General features: G+C 32.1%; 1 protein-coding gene across 11 annotated transcripts; it reads right to left on the bottom strand.

Moving 5' to 3' along the window:
* Positions 1-15,174: 15,174 nt before the first annotated feature.
* On the bottom strand, positions 15,175-24,408 carry LOC132630030 (serine/threonine-protein kinase PCRK1-like). 11 transcript variants are annotated; one of them, XM_060345530.1, is made up of 10 exons: positions 24,058-24,243; positions 23,880-23,935; positions 22,352-22,397; positions 22,153-22,219; positions 21,090-21,135; positions 20,891-20,957; positions 19,936-20,346; positions 18,175-18,435; positions 17,648-17,770; positions 15,175-16,174 (listed from the first exon to the last, which is right to left on the bottom strand). In XM_060345530.1, the coding sequence occupies exons 6-10, from the start codon at positions 20,891-20,893 to the stop codon at positions 15,674-15,676; spliced, it is 1,299 nt and encodes a 432-aa protein (XP_060201513.1). In that variant the 5' UTR covers positions 20,894-20,957; positions 21,090-21,135; positions 22,153-22,219; positions 22,352-22,397; positions 23,880-23,935; positions 24,058-24,243; the 3' UTR covers positions 15,175-15,673. The 11 variants fall into 11 exon arrangements, with proteins under 11 accessions (XP_060201513.1, XP_060201524.1, XP_060201514.1 ...); XM_060345541.1 differs by having other exon boundaries at positions 20,871-20,957; XM_060345531.1 differs by having other exon boundaries at positions 22,133-22,219.
* Between the last annotated feature and the right edge of the window lie 119 nt (positions 24,409-24,527).

A 24,527-nucleotide genomic window follows, 5' to 3' on the forward strand; every position in this document is an offset into this window, starting at 1 on the left:
CATTCAACAATTTAATGGACGATTTTGGAGTATACCCAATTCTTTTTTAGATTCTACAATATGAATTTCGTCATCCCAAGGATGGCCCAAAGGCACATAACATGTTGAACAATTTTCAAATTAGTATAAGTTATAAATAAAAAAGACATCCACAGGTATTTTAAATAAACTGATTGACGAATGCAGCTCGATGATGTAAACTACTTAATAATTGCATTTTATTTTAATTTTATGTTTTACTATTTCATTGAGTATAGAATTTAAAATGTGACGTTGACTTATACACCAGATATATTAGTGACGAGGAAAGAGAATAAAATCGTGGTTGAAAAGAGAGAAAAACATCATGTTGAAAGTATTATAGTAATCAGGATAATTTCTAATGTGTATTTAGTTTTGCAGTAAAAAGAATGTCATATAAATTGAGGTTGATAGAGTGTTTTTCTTTATTTTAATTTGATGGCCTGCATGGCTTTTGCTAGCTTAAAGATTTAATGATGTTATCATCACGATAATGATTGCTTTACATGCATGCTGATGCCGTCAGCTTTATTGTACGCGAGTCTAATGAAGTTATATAACAATACTTGTTTCCCTTTCATCACTGAAATTAAAAGCTTATAATACATTACATTATTAGGAAAAAGAAAATAAAACAGGTAGTAACCAAGAAAGGATTGATACAAGTTACACCACTTTCATGAGCCAAATTAAAAGGCCACAACTCTTCATGTGTTGTTAGCATTAAAAATGATATATATATATATATATATATATATATATATATATATATATATAGGGGGGACGAACACAGCAGTCCCCCTTGTACCCACTGCTTCACGAATTGTATCCGCATTAAATTCTTATATCATGAGATATATAATTTATATACTTTATCCAACTATTTTTATATCTCATGTAGACATGTGTCATAATATTTAATATTTATTCCCTTCTCATGTATAGACGTATGCACTTTAAATTTAATTCTCCGACACATTTATTTCCTCCGTGCACTTTTACTTGTTCTCTTTTGATTTTTGTATTCTAGCTAAATATTTATTATATTCTCATGTATAGACATATGCAATTCAATTTTAATTCTCCTACACAAATTTATTTTCTTCGTGCACTTTAATTTGTTCATTTTTGACCTTCACATTCTTTGAGAATTAATAAATCTCATGTGGATATATGTCATAGTACTGAATATTTATTCTCTTCTCATGTATACACGTGTGCACTTCTATTTTAATTCTCCGATACATATTTATTTCCTCCGTGCACTTTTACTTGTTCATTTTTGACTTTTCAAGTTATTTAAGAATTAATAAATGAAGTGCTCCTTCCGTCCCATATTATTTGGCCACATTACTATACTTGACTTTTTACGTTCTTTAAGAATTAATAAAAATGAAGTACTCGCTTCGTCCATTTTACTTGGCCACGTTACTAAAAATATATGTCGATTTTTCTATTCTATATTTATCTTCTTTTCTATTTCTGTTATCCCTATTTTCCTTATTTGTCAATACTTTAAACGTGAAGAGACGACGAACAATAGCAATGCAAATTTGCACCAAAAGTTATTTTAATGCTCCTACACATAACTTGTTCACTTTTGACTTTTCACGTTCTTTGAAAATTAATAAATCAAGTATATATTTTATCATAATATCCATATTTATTGGTATATAGTCTCAATAGCCTCATAAAATGATTTGAAAATGAATAATTAATGTGAAGGGTAAAATAAGAAGAAGAATCTTTTTCCTTGATATGTCAACATCGACAAGTAAAAGTAAAGGGAGGGAGTGACATTTATCCCTGTTTTCCGTTATTGTCAATATTTTACTTATTTACTCTCCTTTGCAGTCTCTGATTATTGTTTCTTTACATTTATAAAATGTATTACTTTATATTTTCATTTCAGAATTAAAATTTGATGATTAATGACATAACATATATCTTTCTAATTTTGATTTTTTTTGTAACAATTAATATAAAAAATTATAATATATTTTTTAATTAATTTAATAAAAATATTTTAATCCAATATATACAACAAAATGGTTTTTATGTTTGGATCTGAATAGTTACTTAATTGAAATGGATATCAACCTGTCGGTATACATATAAAATATTAAAGAATTTAAAAGAAAAAATTTAGAATCAAAATATTAATTTTCTCTCATATTCTTACTAATTTTCTTTTACATCAATGAACAATTTTCATTGTCATGATAATGATAAAAAAGGTCTGACTCTTTCCATCTCAGAGACTTTTAATTACAACTAAAGTGATAGTACATAAAATACATTTTGTATATATAATAACAATTAAAATATTTTTAAAAGTTATTTTCAAAATACAAACCTTAAAGACTTGCTAATTAAAATGAATAGACATGTTCGGCCCGTGCATCGCACGGGAATGTGTTACTAGTTTCTCTTATATATAAGTGTCTTAAGAGGACTAACACAGCATTGAATAGTTGTACCAGAAGCTCTACAAATTGTACACTCTAACACAACAATGAATACTTGTACCAAAAGTTATATAAATTGTACACTTTACTACTTCTTTATCTCACGTGGACATATGTCATAGTACTAAATATTTATTCTTTTCTCATGTATACACGTATGCACTTCAATTTTAATTCTCCGACACATTTATTTCCTCCGTGCACTTTTACTTGTTCACTTTTGACTTTTCACGTTCTTGCTGAATATTTATTCACTTCTCATGTATAGACGTATGCAGTTCAACTTTAATTCTCCTACACAAATTTATTTCCTCCGTACACTTCTACTTGTTCACTTTTGACTTTTCACCTTCTTTATGTCACGTGGATATATGTCATAGTACTGAATATCTATTCTCTTCTCATGTATACACGTATGCACTTCAATTTTAATTGTCCGACAAATATTTATTTCCTCCGTGCACTTTTAGCTGTTCACTTTTGACTTTTCACGTTCTTGCTGAATATTTATTTTCTACTCATGTATACATATATGCACTTCAATTTTAATTCTCCGACACATATTTATTTCCTCCGTGCGCTTTTACTTGTTCACTCTTGACTTTTCACATTATTTAAGAATTAATAAATGAAGTACTCCCTTCGTCCCATATTACTTGGCCACATTACTTGATTTTTCACATTCTTTAAGAATTAATAAATGAAGTACTCCCTTGGTCCCATATTACTTGGCCACATTACTAAAAATATATGTCTATTTTTCTATTCTATATTTTTCTTCTTCTTATATATAAACGCCCAAGGTGGACGGACACAACAATAATAAGTTGTGTAAAAAGCAACTGAAATTGTACTCTAAGCAGGGACTAACATGTGTACATTTTAGAAATTGAACAATAATTCTACCTCCTGTGTGTTTACTTTTTAAGTCTCCACAGGTCCGCAGTGTCTTAATTGTCCTTTCATTTCCTTCATTTGACATGTACTCCCTCTGTCTCAATTTAAGTGTCTACGTTTGACTAGACATGGAGTTTAAGAAATAAATATAGACTTTCAAATCTTGTGGTTCTAAATTAAAAATGTGTATAATATAATAAAATATCCTCTGAATCTTGTGATTATAAACTTGACATGTAGGATATTTGAATTGTCAACTTACTAAATATAAAAAGAGACGGACATAACCAAAATAAGACAATTTTTTTTTTTTAACAACAAACGCCCAAGTGGACGAACACAACAACAATAAGTTGTACAAAAAGCAACTGAAACTGTACTCTAAGCCAGGACTAACATGTGTACATTTTAGAACTTTAACATTAATACTACCTCTTATGTGTTTACTTTTTAAGTCCCCACGTGTCCCCAGTGTCTCAATTGTCCTTTCATTTCCTTCATTTGGCATATACTCCCTCTGTCTCAATTTAAGTGTCTATGTTTGACTAGACACAAAGTTTAAGAAATAAAAAATAAAGATAGACTATCTTGTGGTTCTAAATTAAATGTGTATAATATAATGAAATATCCTTTGAATCTTGTGATTATAAACTTGACATGTAGGATATTTGAATTATCAACTTACTAAATATAAAAAGAGGCGGACATAACCAAAATAAGACAAATTTTAACAACAATTGAGAAATTAAAGAGAAAAATAAGATGAAAAGAAAAAAAATATGGAGACTCACTAAGGAAAATCGCGGTATTCTTTAAAAAAAATTGAGTAACCAAATTAATCATGTTAGGTCCCGTGCATCGCATCGGCATAATTTTCTAGTATATATATATATATATATATATATAAGCATGAAAGAGGTACGAACACAGCTTCAAAATTTTGTGTCTGAAAATTCTGCTCCATTCATTGTCATATAGAGACACACGTCACACGTGTCTTTCCTTCTATTACTCAAATTTGTACTATCTGTGTATTGCAAATACCTTTTGGGATAGTCTGAAAATTCTACTCCATTCATTGTCATATAGAGACACACTTGTCTTTCCTTCTATTACTCATATACTTACCCATAGACCAAAAGTTATAAATTGTACACTTTAACCAACTATCTTTTTATCCCACGTGAACATATGTCATAATATTGAATATGTATTCTCTTCTCATGTATACACGTATGCACTTCAATTTTAATGCTCCGACACATTTATTTCCTCCGTACACTTTTACTTGTTCACTTTTGACTTTTCACATTCTTTAAGAATTAATAAATGAAGTACTCCCTCTGTCCCATATTACTTGACCACATTACAAAAAATATATGGCCAAATTACTTGTTCATTTACAAAATCAAGATAAAATTAATTAAATCTTCTCCATCTTACCCTTAGTATTAAATGTTCTTGCAAAATGGTCAATTTTGATTAGAATGTATTTATTGGGGAGAGATAGGGGTAAGATAGTAAAATATATCTTTTATTTATGATTTCTTAAGCGGCATACAAAAGGGAAAATGGGCAACTAATATGGGACAGATGGAGTATATATTTTACCATAATATTCATATTTATTGGTGTATAATCCCAATAGCTTGGAAAATGATTTGAAAATGGGTAATTAATGTGAAGGGTAAAACTAATACTAAGAAGAAAAATTATTTCTCTTGATTTGTTAACGTGGACAAGTAAAAGTGGGACGGAGGGAGTATATATTTTACCATAATATTCATATTTATTGGTGTAAGTCTCAATAGCCTTCGAAAATGATTTGAAAATGAGTAATTAATGTAAAGGGTAAAATTAATAATAAGAACAAAAATTTATTTCTCTTGATATGTTAACATGGACAAGTAAAAGTAAACGGAGGGAGTGACTTTTATCCCCGTTTTTCTTCTTTGTCAATACTTTAAACGTGAAGAGAGGACGAACAATAGTAATGCAAATTTGTACCAAAAGTTATATAAATTATACACTTTAATCAACTACTTTTTTATACTTGGACATATGTCATAGTACTGAGTATTTATTTTCTTCTCATGTATACACGTATGCAATTCAATTTTAATTCTCCTACACATAACTTGTCCACTTTTGACTTTTCACGTTCTTTAAGAATTAATAAATGAAGTATATATTTTATCATAATATCCATATTTATTGGTGTATAGTCTTAATAGCCTCAGAAAATGATTTGAAAATGAGTAATTAATGTGAAGGGTAAAATAATAAGAAGAAAAATTTCTTTTTCTTGATATGTTAACGTGGACAAGTAAAAGTGAAGGGAGGGAGTGACTTTTATTCCCGTTTTCCTTCTTTGTCAATACTTTACTTATTTTACTCTCCTTTGCAGTCTCTGATTATTGCTTCTTTACATTTATAAAATGTATTACTTTATATTTTCATTTCAAAATTAAAATTTGGTGATTTACGATATAACATATATTTTTCTAATTTTGATTTCTTTGTAACAATTTTTTTAATCTATAATTGTTAATATAAAAAATTATAATATATTTTTTAATTAATTTAATAAAAATATTTTATTAGTTTTGCTTAAAAAAATCCAATATATACAACAATGATTCTTATGTTTGGATCTGAACAGTTAGTTAATTGAAATGGATATCAACCTGTCGGTATACATATAAGATATTAAAGAATTTAAAAGAAAAAAATCTAGAATTAAAATATTAATTTTCCCTCATATTCTTATTAATTTTCTTTTTCACATCGATGGACAACTTTCATTGTCATGACAATGAGAAAAAAGTCCGAATCTTTCCATCTCAAAGACTTAATTCCATCATATGTTTTTAATTTTTAAACTCCATTTTTTAATTATAACTAAAGTGATGATACGTAAACTACATTTTGTATATGTTGCTATATATAACAACAATTAGAATATTTGTAAAAATTATTTACAAAATACAAACCTTAAAGACTGGCTAATTAAAGTGAATAAACATGTTCGGATCGTAGAACATCCATAGCTGAATTTCCAAATGAAAAAATAATAAACTTCTTTTATTATGAAATATAGCATATTTTGCATATTTGTCAAGCCAATTTCCTTTTTTTTTTTTTTGATAAAATAAGGTAATTGTCAAGCGAATTTCGGGGAATAAAGCAACAATAAATACTTATTGGTATCCAATATTTATATGAAATCATGCAAAGTCGTTGTTGTTAAGTAATTTAATAAGATGAAAATGTATATTAATTATTAAAAGTGTACAAACACATGCCATGCAACGCCATGCATCTTTCGACTTAGGGCAAAACATCAACTTCGAACAATTTTTTACCTCAAGGAAACCCCATACCCAGAGGTGGAAAGTGTAGTATAATATTTCAATTCACGATCCCGATTGACTTTTGCATATATTAACGGATCCACTAAACATCTATAAATTTTTTAATATGAATCCGATTATTATTATATTTTAATTAAAATCGTCATAGTAAATAGTAACGTAACGCTAACTTTTAACATTTAGCATCAAAGAATGTGGTGCAATGGGTGAGGTGCTCCTTCCTCAACCAGAGATCTCGGTTCGAGCTCTGAGCATGAAAAAATCCTTAATAGGAGTGTGACCCCCAACATGAGACCCTACCCTATGTGAATCTGTATTAGTCGGGTTTCAATAGAGATACTAAACACTAATGAGAAACAAAAAAAAAAAAAATTAAAATCTAACTCCGCGTCGGACCATATAGTGGGGCTGTGGGGACAAATTAGATATAGCAGAGAAACTTTTCTTTGAGACGAAGGCACACTGTACGTAGTATTAATTATATGATGGAGAAAGGAAAAATTTATTGATGGGTGAGGTACAAGTATGACTTGACATGTGAGGGTGACTATTTCTTTTTAAAAAGGGTATTGGTCCCACTTCTATTCTCATTGAGTGACTTATTTCTTTCTCCAACAGTAGCAACTCGATCTCCTCCCTTTAGTTATCAGCCGTCCTCTTCTTTATTTTTTTATTTTTTATTTTTGATGACATGAGAACCGCAGCCAGCAACAACTCGATCTCCTCCCTTTAGTTATCAGTCGTCCTCAGCCGTCCTCTTCTTTATTTTTTTATTTTTGATGACATGAGAATCGCAGATGACACGAGAATCGCAACCGTTATTCTTTGGGTGCGCACAGGGTAAATTCAGCTCCTGTGTAATAGCTCGCAAATCACACAGGAGAGGTAACCCGCACTAGGTAAATCCCGTGCGACGAGCTCGACCCAGAAGGCAAATCCCTTGCTGTCGTTGGCAGAGAGTTTCGAACCTAAAACCTCGATTATAAAAACTCCATGCTCAACTAACTGAGCCACCCTTGCGGGTCCTCTTCTTTATTTCTTTCATTCTAATTCTTCTTTTAGATCAATTTTCTGGTCACATTTTTTCCTTTAACTGCATTCTTTTTATATTCATTTATATATTTATCTTCATCATTTGATGCTTGAGACGTGTAGATAGATCTGATTGGTTCGAATTTTTATTTATTAAATTAATCAATTGTGTCAATTTTTTATATCTATAAACAAAATCAAATCAATAATTTTGAGTTTTTATTCTCAACCTTTTTTATATTTGATGGTTTTTTTAGTTCGATGTGAAACGTCTTAATACAAAATTAATTTGCTTTTTGTGAAGTATGATGCAAATGCCACACTATTTCATATAATTATATCTAATTCAGTTCATTGTAATCTTACGCATAAAACTATCAATCACAACCCCATAAGGGAAACAAATTTCATATAATACATGGTAGCTTTAACTTTTTGAAGGTGAGATCTTTTTAACTTTATAAACTATATATACTCAAAAAAACTTGATAAAAAAGGGATGGTTAGCTTCCAGGAACTACGAAAACATAGGAGTGTAATATATTCATTTAAGTTAATATATATGGACAGTGGGATAAAATTGTGAGGACAGACATGGTGTTGAATTGTTAAGAAACAAAAACTATGACAAAGTTAAAAAATATTTTTCAAATTAGATTTTATAAATATTTTAAAATATATATATATATATATATATATAAAATGTAATGTCAGGTTGATTTGGTGTTGGTTTTAGTTAAGATCAAATCAAATCAATTGTGATCAACCATCAGATTGAGGGGAAAAAATCAAACCATTAGATTATTATGTGTTTCAATTTAATTCAATTTTTCAGTTTGGTGCAATTTGTCAATTTTATTTATATACCCCTAATGATACAATGGTAATTATGTGCACTGTGTTGGCGAATGATGAGAAAGTTACTTTTAATGCATGTTTATTGTTTCTCGGACGTAATTTAAAAGTTAAAATTCAATATATTTGTTTTTTCAATATCTTTTTTGTGAATGACTTTAATTAACTAATCACGAAAATATTAATTTCAGGACCTCACAAATTGTTTTCACCGTGTAACAGTGTAATTTAAATTAGTGCAATCAAATGGCTTGCGCACACAAACTAAAAGATCAAAAGTATTTTTATTCAGCGCTCAACCTAAAGCCAAATGGAGATTAGTAAGGGAGGGAGAGGGGTACCAAAAAAAAAAAAAAACTTGCGGAGATTGAAAGTTACAATTCGCGGGGTTTTTAGCCTTCACTAATTGCTTAAGGAGGCTAAAACTCCGACAAATTGCAACTTCTAACCTCCGTAAATTGTCCTTTTTTTTTTCTTTTTTTTTCTGTAGTGTGTTCAGGAGGGTGAAGGGAAGAAACAGTAGTGGGTGAAGAGAGGGAAATGTTAAAAATGGAGTGAGACCCATAATGTCTACTTGTCGAATAATAAAGACTCTCCTACAAATTTGACATGGCATACCTCACACATAATGTCTACTTGTCGAATAATAAAGACCCTCCCGTCGAATAATAAAGACCCTCCCACAAATTTGACATGGCATACCTCACACATAATGTCTACTTGTCGAATAATAAAGACCCTCCCACAAATTGACATGGCATACCTCACACACCATAAAACTTTCCGGAGAAAGTGTCAACCTAGGAAAAACAGAAGACGATTCTTTTTGTTACATCCACATATTTCTCCATCCTGCGTTAAAGTCCATGCATGTCGGCCACCGCTTTTTCTATGTTTCTTTGTTACTGTTATACACTATGAACAAGGCATCACAGCTTTGTATGCTAGGTATAATTTATATAAGTACATCGATATATAAAAAAAATTACCCTGTTAAGTCATTCAAAGAATATATATATATATGGAAATGGATTTTTTAAATGGGCATGAAAAATCCGCCTACCATGTTTTTATTAATTTACAAATTCTTCCTTGGTTAATTTAATAATAATAATAATAAAATTGATTGATATTATGATAATATTAGGTAGCATAGATATCATTATCGGAGAAGTCGTTGATGTTGATTTTTAAATGGGGATGAAAAATCCGCCTACCAAGTTTTTATTAATTTACAAATTCTTCCTTGGTTAATTTAATAATAATAATAAAATTGATTGATATTATGATAATATTAGGTAGCATAGATATCATTATCGGAGAAGTCAGTTGATGTTGTGGAATGAATCATTTCCTTTCTTTTCGTAGAAAGAAATGATATTCAAGTAAGCAAATATGTCATGGTTTCTGGAGTCTATCTATCACATATAGACTTAAGGGCGTGGTAATTTTTTTTTTTTAGAATAGGGAAACAAGCAGCCTTCATCCTTCGAGTGCGCACTGGATAACCTGTTCACTGTGTAATAGCTCACAAACAACACAAGAGATGTAAATCGTATTAGGCAAGCCCGGTGCGACGAGCTTTAACTGAAAAGATTGCTGGTGAGGGGAATCGATCCCAAGTATTCCGCGTGGAAAACCACTCACCCAACCCTTGCGTGTTTGATACAATAAAAATAGAGACTGAATCTATTCTTTCCCTAAGTGAAATCCGTAAAAGAAATCTGAGATCATATGGATGTCTGTTCTTATTTTGACTCTTATATTAGGAATTAATAGGTGTACTAGTAATTGTTTGACTAAAAAGAAAAATATCTATAGGAATACAACGTATTATAACTGAGTATGCCGGCTCTTAGAAAAAATTTAAACATTAGCAAAATGGACAAAATTGCTTATGAAATACAACGTAACTCCCCATAAAAATGGGATATATAATCTTGAAATAAGGTAAGTTATCTGCTACTACGGATAAAAGGGACATGCAAGTGTAAAAAATGTTTACATCGTGTTTAATGTAGTCGCCGTTAACCCACTTATTTCAAAATTACATATCTAACTTTTTACGTAAGGATTATCTATAAAGATCTTTTGAATGACCTGATAGTATAGAGAACAGTTTTCACCATCCGTATATACACATTAAACTCGAGTTAGATTTAATTTATATGCATTCATATGAAAAAAAAATTACACATAAATGTATCAGAGTCCGCGATTTTTGTAGGACAAAAAAAACAGTTGAACCAAACTAACACAAAAAAAAAAAAAAAAAAAAAAACATAAGTAGTTTTCACGCACTAATTTAGTGCATGAAAGGACCAAACTGCAAAAATAAAAGTTTGGCCTTTCACGCACGAAATTCGTGCGTGAATGAGGCCAACAAAAACTCCTGCTTTGATTGGTGTTTACCACACATAAGATAACGGCTTCCGAATGTGAAAGCTTAAATGTTCATGCCTATAATTGATGTTTACTATGTAGTGTGTAGTAATTACAAGATAACCGTCAGATGTTAGAAGCAGGCACGATTAGTACTAAAATGAGAATTATTTTTTGTTTAACTCATTTTTTAACTTCTATTTTTTAATTTTTAGTAAATATTTATTGTTTAACTCATTTTACTTGTCATGTTGTTTTTTACACGGTTTTTTAAGGAAACGTCAATTAGAATTATAATTTCATATTTGATCTCCATTTAATATTATTTTTTCTTTTATGACATTAATCTCTTTTCACATTTATTAGAATAAGGAAAAAATGAAAAAGTAACTAAATTCTATGTTATTTTAATATATAAGTATTTTAAGTATGTTGCTGTACAATAATTTTATTTGCTCTCACTAATGGGTTGATACGCATGTAGCAATGAATCCATCACTATTGATTTAATTGTTTAATTTTTTAATATAGGATGCACTTTTTTTTAACATTGTTTATTTTTTTAATATGGGATTCACTTTTTTTTGTTTTAATATTGCTTGATTTGTTTAATATGGGCTCACATTTTTTTAATATTAGTTGTTGTTTAATATATATGGGGCCCACATTTTTTTTTAAAATTGGAACGGATGACGAACAAGTTGAGCCAACCGGCTCTTATATATAGTACAAAAATAGAAACTAGAAAGGATTTGCCCGTGAAAGCACCGGCCCAACCACTATAGCGAACATGATTTTTTCTTCTCTAATTTTTGTTGTCATGGATGAATAATGAAGGAACAGATTTTTAAAAAATAATTCTTTTCTCATCAATTTTTGTTATTACTACAACATATTTTATACTTTTTGGGAACACATTAATATTTTTTAGTGTGATGGCCTTGCCAATGCTTGATGTTTAAAGGGAGCCATGCTTTTCCAGTAAAAAAACGTATAGGGAACAAAAGGCCTTCAAGTATCATTATATCTTTTCTCTCACATTTGCAAGAGCACATATTGCATTATAGCAATTAATTGCAGTGGAATTGAAATTTGATTTAGTTAAAATAATTGTAATTTTTCAAAGAAGAATAAAAAAAGTTCTAACGTGAAATCCTAAAATTGGTGACGTTCTGCACCTTCTACGACTTCGGTGGTGAATGGAAATATTATATCTGGGATCCACGCGTTAAAGAGAATAGCAAACAGATGCGAAGCGAGGTCAGGAAATGACTGCCAAATGGGACCACCACAAGTGCACTTCTTTTGGCGGCAATAAAAGGAATTAAGGGCAAATTAGTCAATTCAGCTGAACGGGAAACTCCTCCATTAAGGGTAGTTTTACCCCTCCTTTTGCAATCTATATAGTAAACATCAATTATAGGCATGAACGTTTAAGCTTTCACATTCGGAAGCCGTTATCTTATGTGTGGTAAACACCAATCAAAGCAGGGGTTTTTGTTGGCCTCATTCACGCACGAATTTCGTGTACTTTTATGCACGAATTTCGTGTACTTTTATTTTTGCAGTTTGGTCCTTTCACGCACTAAATTAGTGCGTGAAACCTACTTATGTTTTTTTTTTTTGTGTGTTAGTTTAGTTCAACTTTTTTTTTTTATCCTACAAAAGTCGCGGACTCAAATGTATCATAATTTGTTGATTGTTGTAGTAAGTAACCTACCTATAAATTTCGAGAAGATTACTAATCCCACTTTAATGGAGAGCTACTTGTAATTTTTTTTTTTTTTGTTTTTTACATTACCGGGATATAAAACTCAATTAGGTTCTCTTGCTGATGCTTGTCCATGTTGATTATCGGGATGGATTTTGACAAAATGAGTTCCATCAACTTCATAAACAGTGATAGCACTTGTGTATGGTAATGCATAACCGCACAAGCCTAGATATGCTCAAGATCCAAGAAGAATTATTTTTATATTCCTATATAAAACGATTTTCCCACCACCCACCTAGTAAAATAACAATAAAAACAAGTCAAGAAACTCAGACTGGGACACACTGTCCACACAGATTACCTAGTTTATCGGCAGAATTGACAGCCATTTTGGGTGGAAATATGACCATGAAATCATTTCAACAAGGAACAATATTTTAAAAAGTTTAATCAACTTTTTGATGGAAAAAAAAAAAAAAACTATGTAAATGGCTGCTTGACAAGAATAGTCTAGTCAAAAGGTCACCAGTTATGCCAATGTACTGATATGGTTGGGATAGCAAAGTCATGAATACATACATTTTGCACGAAAAAATTTATGATGGGTGAGGCACAAATATTACTTGACATGTGAGGGTAATATTTTATTGAAAAAAATATATGGGTCCCACTTCTATGACCCCTTCTCATTCCTAGTGCTAATTCTCTCTCCAACCTCAGCTTTCACCATCAGCAATCGTCTTCTCTATTTATTTTACTCTCATCGTTTTATTTTCTAAATCAGTTTTCTGTCATAATTTTTTTCTTCACCCAATTCTTTCTATATTCATGTATATATTTATATTGTTCATATGATGCTTGGTACGTGTAAATAGATCTGATTGATTTGAATTTTTTTATTTATTAAATCAAATCAATTGTGTCGGTATTTTATATCTATAAATAAAATTAAATCTATAAAATCGAGTTTTATTGCTTTTTTGGGTTTTTTTTTTTTTTGATTTTTTGTTGATTCGATGTGAAATATTTTATAACAAAATTAATTTACTTTTTGTGAAATATGATGCAACTGCCATACTATTTCATACAATATATCTACTCCAGTTCATGTTAATCAATTATACACAGAACTAAATTTACAATGCCATAAGAAACTTGATTAAAAATGAATAATTTTTTGTCAAGGACAACAAAAACATCATAGGTGTAATGGATTCATTTAATTAATATATGAGAGAGAGACGCGCGCGCAGGGATAAAATTGCAAGGTCAAATATGGTGTTAAAAATGTTAAGAAACAAAAACTATGACAAAGTAAAAAAAAGATATTTACAAAGTAGATTATAATAAATATTTAATATATAGTAATTTTAAAAATTGAATATGTATAATGTTAGGTTGGTTTGTCTTAGTTTGATCTTTTTCAAGTTTAAATCAAATTACGATCATTTTTTTTCCTCATTATCAAAACCAATAAATTATTATTATTTCAGTTAGCTCAATTTATCAATTTGGTTATGATTTATCAATTTCCTTTATATACTCGTACTTGGTATAATGTTATTTTTGTGCACTGTGTTAGTGAAATAACGGAAAAGTTACTTTAATGAATGTTTATTGTTGCACAGATTTAACTTCATAATTAAAATTCGACATTCTTATTTTTATCATTATCTTCTTCTTGTGAATGACTTTAATTAATTAATTAATTACGGAAAAACTAATTTCAAGACATTAAGTTGTCTTTTCCACTGTGTCTTGTTTTGCTATTTAAATTAATATAATTAAAAGGCTTGTGTAAACAAACTAAAAAATTAACATTATTTTTGTCAAGCTTAGGCAAAGAGAGATTAGTAAGTGGAGTAATAAGTTATGGCTGGAGGGGTACGAGGGTGAATTGAAGAAAGTGGGTGAAGAGAGAGGAAAAAGTTAAAATGGAGTGGGACCCATAAATGTGCACTTGTCCATTAATAGAGACCCTCACACAAGTATGACATGTCATATCTCACACAAGCCTTAAAGCAACGGTAAAGTTGTCTCCTTATAGGTCACAAGTTTGAGTGATGCAATCAACCACTGATGCTTGCTCCCAAGGTAGATTGTCCACATTATATCCCTTTGGGGTTCCGTCCTTCCCCGGACCCTGCCTGAACGCAGGATGACCTTTTAAACATGGTCAATGATAATTCATACAACCAATCCGAACCTATTTGGGACTGAAACATAGTAGTAGTAGTGGTGGTTGTTCACCCAAGGGAAGTAAACAAGCCCTCCCCTTTCCCTTATCAACTAGACATTGTGTAAAGAGTACACAAGAAGATCAAACAAACAAGTTCACTACCAATCAAAATGAGATTTGAAATCTTTTGAGTCACTATATTCTCAGAACTGTGTCTTTAAAAACTGGCCTTCCAGGAAACTGCTCATCTAATACCACAAAAAAACTCATTTCCATTTTCGATATTGAAATAATCTAGTTACAAGATTCAATATTTCACTTGAATGTTTGTTTCAGATCACATTCCTAAACAAACATGACTCAGAATAGAAAAGAGTTTATAACACTAGATTCCATTTCTCTATATCAACGAGTCTCACTAACTTTCATGTATAACAAAACAAACTTTCTCATTCATTTTCTTGGATATCATAGAAAACTATAAATGCCATTTTCAATGAAAACTGAAAATACCAAGATCAGTATTACCATGAGTTCTTTAGATTCCTTATACCAAATGTCAAACCCCTTCATTCATCATTAAGGATCTCCAGAAGATTCTGCAGCAAGTCACATATAATGACAAAATCACCACATATATTGGGAGTAATATAATCTGCACTTCTGTGTTACCTTTCTCGCTGAAGGATATAATGTTCAGTCAACTTTTTCTTGTCTCCTTTTTCTTTCGTGCATATTGAAAATTACTATATTAACAGGTGTTTGTCAGCTTTGTTGACCACATGCGTACTAACCGTCCACCATCTTTAATATCAATTATCCTCCTTTTACCTTTTCTTTCAGATTCTGGCGAAGTCGGTTCAGCAATTCTCACAGGTGGTTCAGGATTTCCTGTTCCTGTTGACGCTTCGACAACTTTGTTCACCATTTCCAGGACCTCACTCATTTTCGGCCGTGACTTTGGATGTCTGACCAAGCAGCGGTTGGCAACAATGGAGAGCTTCTGGGCTGACCTTGAGATTTTACTTTCAAGCCTTGGGTCTATTATTTTCTGAAACTTCTTAGAATCTGATATGTACGGTTTTACCCACTCTAAGAGCTTCTGCTCACTCCTGGGACGATTTCGATCTAATGGGCGTCGACCAGTAATCAGCTCATAAAGAAAGACCCCATAGCTCCACACATCACTCTTGGAAGTGAGACGGCCAGTTTGAACATATTCAGGAGCAGCATATCCCATGGTTCCAACAACCTGATACAGTTTTTGAATATGTAGATTTTAATTTTAGAGTATTAAGTTGATATTTAATTTAAATTTAAAGATTAGTCAAATTGACTCGTAAGCGAAAAGTGTCACATAAATTGGGGAAATAGTTTTCAATAATCCATAGAACTGAAAAGGCTAACAAACAAAATCAACGCTAGATTATGCGGGGTGGGGGAAGGAAGAGGAGACTTGGAAAGCATGCTTCTTCTCCGTTTATAAGCTAAGAAAAAATACATATTTACCACCAAAATTAGCATTCATCATTCGACATATAGCTCGAAACTGGTAGAGTTACTTTATTTTATTAACTAGATATACCAGACCTTATCATCTAGTGAAATGACAAATTCAACTAAAAATAAATTCAATTTACTTTGACACAATACCTGGTGCAATTCAAATTAGAGGTCGTACTGGATTTTGACATAATATTTTACTAAAGGAGCGTACACTGTTAAAAATCATGAACTAGATTTGCTAAACTGACAGTGAATCAAAAATGAAGTTATGCAAAAGTTGACGGCAATTTTTGGCAACAAACTTCTTGAGTAACGGCTGGACCATTTTTGTTAAAAAAGTGACATGGATGAAAGTTAGAATTAAGAGTCAGCGAACTATAAGTTAGAATTAAGAGTCAGCGAACTATTCTTGGCAAGGAAATCCAGGACGAAATTAGATGAATCATAGTTGATCCCACGTACGAGTCAGGTCTATGTGACTATATTAACGTCTTCTAATATCCTACATTAATTAGAAAAAAATGATGAACGAACAAGAAAAGCTGAAAAAGAAGGGCAAGATCTTCAGGCTACATGTATTGAGATGCATGCCAACAAGTTATGGAAGCGTACTATTATGAATGGTGAAACTGAAGTTGCTGAGGTGGATGCCAAATCAGATGCCTTGCTGGAAGAAGAACAAAATATGTCAATTAGGCAAGAACGAATGAGAAACCCCCCTCAAAAGTTAGCTGAATTTGAGTGGAGAGCAAGATAAAGCATGTGCTGATCACACTGGAAGAATTTGGGACCATCTGGGAGCGAGAGGCGGAATGGGTTCAACATTTAAGGTTTTTAACATTGAACCAATATATCTTTAAAGTTATGAATTCATATCTATTATTTTTTGCAACTTTCGTGGATTTTTACATATAAATTTATGTTCTACGGCAACTAAAAGTACTCGGTTCAGATGAACCCGATGTACGTATGCTACATCCGCCCTCTGGCAAGAGTTAGTTATAAAGGCAGGAATGAGCAGTAGCAATAGCAGGATTTGTTTCTTAGGGAACTTCTGAGCTTCTCTCCCAATTATCTATCTTGTGAATCAGCTTTTCAGTACTTCCATGTTTCAATGCTTACCAGTTTGTCGCAGTCTTTCGGTTGAGTCATATCTATAATCGTTCATTATCAGTTGAAGTAATAGAAAGGTACTTGTAAGTCTCACTGTTACACATACCGCTGTTGAGACATGGCTTTGACCCTCAGGAGGTCCTAATCGAGCCAATCCAAAATCGGACAGCTTAGCATTCCATTGCTCATCCAGGAGAATGTTTGAAGATTTGAAATCTCTGAAGATGATCTATAATATGAAAAAAGAAAGACATCAGGTTTCTGAACGATAAAATAGCTGACTCAAAACATTAACAACTTGAGCTAACAAAACAAAAGACACAGAGGGGCTGAAGTGCATTGCTAGTTACATATTTCTCCTCCATCCCAATTTATGTGACACTCTATCCTTTTTAATCAGCCCCAAAAAGAATGACACCTTTCTATATTTAGTAAAAATTTACCTTTAAATGCCCATTTTACCGTTAATGAGATGATTTATAGCCACACAAATATCTTTATTTTGGAACACAAGTTTCAAAAGTGTTCCTTTCTTAAACTACATGCCCAGTCAAACAGCTTCACATAAATTTGGACGGAAGGAGTACATATTTACACTTTATATAGGTGTAAGTAGCTAAGTGGAAAAAGCACCTGAACATCCATTTCTTCATGTAGGTATGTTAAGCCACGAGCAGCATCTTGGGCTATCTTTAACCTCATTGGCCAGGAGAGAAGCGTTTCTGACCTAGCTGACAAATGGTTTTCAACACTTCTGTTAGGCATGTATTCATACACTAAAAGCCGTTGGATTCCTCTCTCATCATCTTCTGCACAGTAGCCAACTAATTTGACGAGGTTTCTGTGTTCAGCCACCCCCAGAAAATTAACTTCTGTCACCCACTCTTTGTGGCCCTGTTGTACACAAGTTATAAGAGTATATTAATTTACAAATGGGACAACAACATGTTTATCATGTTTTCTGTATTACCATGGTTCATTCCATAGAACTACTGTGAACAGACTGGTTATTCACCGTGTTCACCAAATTTATGTCTAAAAAAATTAACTAAGCATTAACTAAAAACCGGAAAGTTGCTGTGTGAGTCACAAGAAAACATGTGAAGTAAGTTAATTATTCTGCAGAAACTTCATCATAACCATGAAGAATTGATCCTAGTGACCAAAGTAAGAACATCATGGAATGTCAAAAACTGAAGTATAAGCAGCTTTCCAAGTACCTTATTCATGAGCTGGCAATGTACAATGTACAGAGCAGAAGATTTTCTAGTTTACAACCTCTTTCCACAATTATATGACCTATTAAGTTTATCAGAAATTGACTTGATTAATTTTTGGTGTAGTATTGGATGATAATTGAACTTTTGTCATGCTTATCTATCTATGAAGTTGGGGGAAAAAATCCTTTTCCGTTCTCTATTCTCATTTTAATAGAGATCATATTGGACAAAACCCCAGTAAGGAAAATGTTCTCTTCAGGCTACTAAGCAATCCAAAACTAATAGCAGCACCAATCACCCGTCTATGTTGAGAAGAATGTTCCAATGGGGCAAGCTAAGCAACTATCTTTTAGGTGATCCTCAACCACCAGAAGATTTGATCACTAGAACCATATTACCATCACATGTTAGAAGAAATAATTAGACAATGGGGCAAGCTAAGCAACTATCTTTTAGGTGATCCTCAACCATCAGAAGATTTGATCACTAGAACCGTATTACCATCACATGTTAGAAGAAATAATTAGACCTTTTTAATTTAGGAGGCTATACTTCTGCCATTCAGCACTTTTTTCTTAAATGGTACAAATAAATTCTAAGGTTCAGCACTTTCTGTTCAAATTTCAAAAACCTTGCCATCTAGAGTTGTTCAAATATGTCGAGTTTTCCATCTAGTGTGAAATTACACTGGGTATGTTGTTGTTGTTGTTGTAGATGGGTTGAGCTGCGAGTACATCACTATACCATAAAGAAAGAGAGGAAAAGTACCCCAAAAAAAAAAAAAACACGTTTTAACATAAGAGATCATCCAAGTCCATGGGATTCCATGTGCACAGTTAGATTATACATTTTGAAGAACGTCAAGCCAATTCAAATTAGTGAGTACGTATGTTGTTGTGTGGGTCTATAGATGTACAAACATTTAAGTTAAAACATTTCCGTAGCAACTTAATACTGCAAAGTAGTTTGCTTTGTTCTTCCAAGTTTTTCTGTCCTAATCAAATTCCCGAAGTTCTAATTCAGCTCCATAAATAACGCTTACATGGTAAGAGAAATGACAGTGATTAAGGTAATATTTCGATTTAGTTTCAGGCAGCTAAAAAGCTTAGATGTCAAAGTGTAAGATCCTAATATTTCTAATACATAATTATTCAAACTTAAAAAAGAATGGTACCTGTAATCCTCTCCTACCGAGTTGTTTTACAGCCACGTCAATCTTTTTAACTGAATCCTCACCGCTCTTTACAGTGGCCTTATATACACATCCAAATCCACCCTCCCCAATCTTGGTAATACGGTTGAAATTCTTCGTTGCTGCTTTCAGTTCTGAGAATGTAAATACCCTGAGATCGGAAGGCCTATCGGACAGGCTTGGAAATTGGCTCCTTCCTCTGGACTCTGTGCTCGTATCCGATGCATTCTGAGAGCCTGACTCAAGACGAGACTGCCTCAATTCACGATCAGAAAGTGCGGAAGAGGAGGACAGACCTGAATTTGACTTCACTGTGTTAGGTTCTTCCTTCTTCTCACCAGTGTAGAACGGAAAACACTTCATGTCTTTCAATATACTACTAAAATACCCTCCCTGCAGGTTCAAATCCAGAATGGTCCGTGAATATTCGAGTAATTTCTCATAATAGGTAACACTTGGCACGTATTTAAGTATATCCTATTTGAATATCTAATTAACACTGCCTTGATTAAGAAAAAATAAGCACATGATAAAGGAATAGACAACAATGAAAATGATAAATAGGCAGAAGACTAACCAACAATCCATGGAAATGGAAAAGGAGAAACCATAAGTAAATAGTAATAAATCAATTCTCTCCTACCAAACCCAATAACAAATGTTCCATGGCTCTCAAAAAAAAAAAAAAAAAACTCTAAAAACCTTGAAACTGAAATAACCACTCAATCTCAAACTAATTTTCTTGGCTGTATGAATTCTCAATATCCATATGTTTCATTTGGACCACAAAAGTTGACCCAACTGCTTGATACAATTCTTAATTATCAAGAAAGGAGCAAAATACACTTAATTTTCCATATGTATTTGTTGCCATCACAATCAAGCAAAACAGAAACAACTCAAAAAGCTAAAATTACCAGAGATGTAGAAAACCCACCATCTACAGGGCAAACGATTCAATCTTTTTCAGTTCTTGGATAGCCAAAAGCACAAAATTACAGTTCCTGTGAACATAGAGGTGTTAAAAACTTAAAAACTCTTTGACCCGTAAAAACCCCACATTCATATTTTCACTTTGAACGCCAATAGACACAAAAAAGAGGTTGAAAGGGTACTCAAGATCTCAAAAGACTTACCTTTAGGCTGCTAAATTTGAACCCGCAGCATAATTTTTATCTCAATCTGTTCATAAATGGAAGTATTATTTGGAGTTAGATAAATTTCTCAATATCCATTATGTTTCATTGGGAGTTAATTATCAAGAGAAAGCTAAATACAACCTTAAATTTCCATATATATTTGTTGCCATCAAAATCAAGCAAAACAGAGACAACCCAAAAAGGCAAAATTACCAAAAATGTAGAAAACCCACCACCTACAGTGGACAAGATTCAATCTTTTTCGATTCTTAGATAGCCAAAAGCACAAACTTACAGTTCCTCTGAATACAAAGGTGTTAAACTTAAAACCCCACATTCAACTTCTTATTTTAACTGCCAATAATCACAAAAAAAATGGTACTCAAGATCTCAAAAACCTCACCTTTGAGCAGCTAAATTTGAACCCACAACATAATCTTTATCTCAATTTGTTCTTAAATGGGAGTATTATTAAACTAATTGACTTGGTTATATCCATTATGTTTTATTTGAATACTTAACCATCAAGACAAAAGCTATATAGCCATCAAAATCAAGCAAAAGGGAAACAACCCAAAAAGGTAAAATTACCAGAAATGTAAAAAGATTCAATCTTTTTCAGTTCTTGAATAGCCAAAAGCCCAACTTCACAGTTACTGTGAATAAAGAGGCGTGATAACTTAAAAACTCTCTGACCTATAAAACCCCACATTCAAATTTTCACTTTTAACTGCCAATACACACAAAAAAAAAAGGTACTCAAGATCTCAAAAACCTAACCTTTTTAGGCTGCTAAATTTGAACCCACAGCATTATTTTTATCTCAATATGTTCACAAATGGCAGTAGTATTATACTAATTGGCTTGGTTATATGAATTCTCAATATCCATTATGTTTCATTTGGACCACAAAAGTTGACCCAACTGCTTGATACAATTCTTAATTATCAAGAAAGGAGCAAAATACACTTAATTTTCCATATGTATTTGTTGCCATCACAATCAAGCAAAACAGAAACAACTCAAAAAGCTAAAATTACCAGAGATGTAGAAAACCCACCATCTACAGGGCAAACGATTCAATCTTTTTCAGTTCTTGGATAGCCAAAAGCACAAAATTACAGTTCCTGTGAACATAGAGGTGTTAAAAACTTAAAAACTCTTTGACCCGTAAAAACCCCACATTCATATTTTCACTTTGAACGCCAATAGACACAAAAAAGAGGTTGAAAGGGTACTCAAGATCTCAAAAGACTTACCTTTAGGCTGCTAAATTTGAACCCGCAGCATAATTTTTATCTCAATCTGTTCATAAATGGAAGTATTATTTGGAGTTAGATAAATTTCTCAATATCCATTATGTTTCATTGGGAGTTAATTATCAAGAGAAAGCTAAATACAACCTTAAATTTCCATATATATTTGTTGCCATCAAAATCAAGCAAAACAGAGACAACCCAAAAAGGCAAAATTACCAAAAATGTAGAAAACCCACCACCTACAGTGGACAAGATTCAATCTTTTTTGATTCTTAGATAGCCAAAAGCACAAACTTACAGTTCCTCTGAATACAAAGGTGTTAAAACTTAAAACCCCACATTCAACTTCTTACTTTAACTGCCAATAATCACAAAAAAATGGTACTCAAGATCTCAAAAACCTCACCTTTTAGCATCTAAATTTGAACCCACAGCATAATCTTTATCTCAATTTGTTCTTAAATGGGAGTATTATTAAACTAATTGACTTGGTTATGTCCATAATGTTTTATTTGAATACTTAACCATCAAAACAAAAGCTATATAGCCATCAAAATCAAGCAAAAGGGAAACAACCCAAAAAGGTAAAATTACCAGAAATGTAAAAAGATTCAATCTTTTTCAGTTCTTGAATAGCCAAAAGCCCAACTTCACAGTTACTGTGAATAAAGAGGCGTGATAACTTAAAAACTCTCTGACCTATAAAACCCCACATTCAAATTTTCACTTTTAACTGCCAATACACACAAAAAAAAGGCACTCAAGATCTCAAAAAACTAACCTTTCTAGGCTGCTAAATTTGAACCCACAGCATTATTTTTATCTCAATATGTTCACAAATGGCAGTAGTATTATACTAATTGGCTTGGTTATATGAATTCTCAATATCCATTATGTTTCATTTGGACCACAAAAGTTGACCCAACTGCTTGATACAATACTTAATTATCAAGAAAGGAGCAAAATACACTTAATTTTCCATATGTATTTGTTGCCATCAAAATCAAGCAAAACAGAAACAACCCAAAAAGGCAAAATAACCAGAAATGTAGAAAACCCACCATCTACAGGGCAAAAGATTCAATCTTTTTCAGTTCTTGGACAGCTAAAAGCACAAAATTACAGTTCCTGTGAATACAGAGGTGTAAAAGGGCAGCCCACTGCACTAAACTCCCGCTACGCGCGGGGTCATGGAAAGGGACTAACCACAAGTGTCTATCACACGCAGTCTTACCTTGCATTTCTGCAAGAGGCTGTTTCCACGGCTCGAACTCGTGAACTCCTCGTCACATGACAGCAACTTTACCAGTTCCGCCAAGGCTCCCCTTCTTAAAACTTAAAAGACTCTTTCACCCATACAAACCATTCAAATTTTTTACTTTGACTGCTAATAAACAAAACGAATTGTACTCTAGAGCTAAACCATAAAACCTTAACCTTAAATCTGATTCCATATGTATTTGTTGCCATCAAAATCAAGCAAAACACAAACAAAAAGATCAAATTACCAGAAATGTAGAAAACCCACCATCTTAGTGAATCTTTTTCAATTCTTGGATAGCCAAAAGCACAATTTCACAGTTCCTGTAATTAAAGAGGTCTGAAAACTTAAAAACACTCTGAACCCTACAAACCCCACATTCAATTTACAAAAAAAAAAAAAAAAAAAAAAAAAAAAAAGGTACTCAAGATCACAAAAAACTCACCTTTGTGTTGCTAAATTTGAACCCACAGCTTAATTTTTATCTAAATATGTTCTTAAATGGCAATTTAAGCTCCAATAAAAGGTTCTCTCTTTTTTCACAGATGGAAAAGACTTATGATGACTTGAGAAATTAGAAAAGTCTTCACACGGCAGCATTTTCATACCCCACAAAAACAAATGAAAGTTTCTACAAAACAAGATACTATATTCACACTGTATTTTCAAGAAAGATTTGACCCAATTATTTTATTCACTCACCAAAATGGAATTGCGGATGATCACTTTTTTTGTCTTCTTGTGGACAAAGAATTAGTGGTTGAGTATAGTTGGGAAAATTGAATGTTGGAAAGCTCTGGTGCTTTTAATTTGAGTGTATTAAGGGCTAGTTTGGTGCCTGAGGTGAGGATAAATAGTCTCGGAAATAAATTTGAAGTGAGTTTATTTCATATTTGGTTGAGATAAAATTGCGAG

This window comes from Lycium barbarum, chromosome 3 (assembly GCF_019175385.1).
Source record: "Lycium barbarum isolate Lr01 chromosome 3, ASM1917538v2, whole genome shotgun sequence".
Lineage (NCBI taxonomy): Eukaryota > Viridiplantae > Streptophyta > Magnoliopsida > Solanales > Solanaceae > Lycium > Lycium barbarum.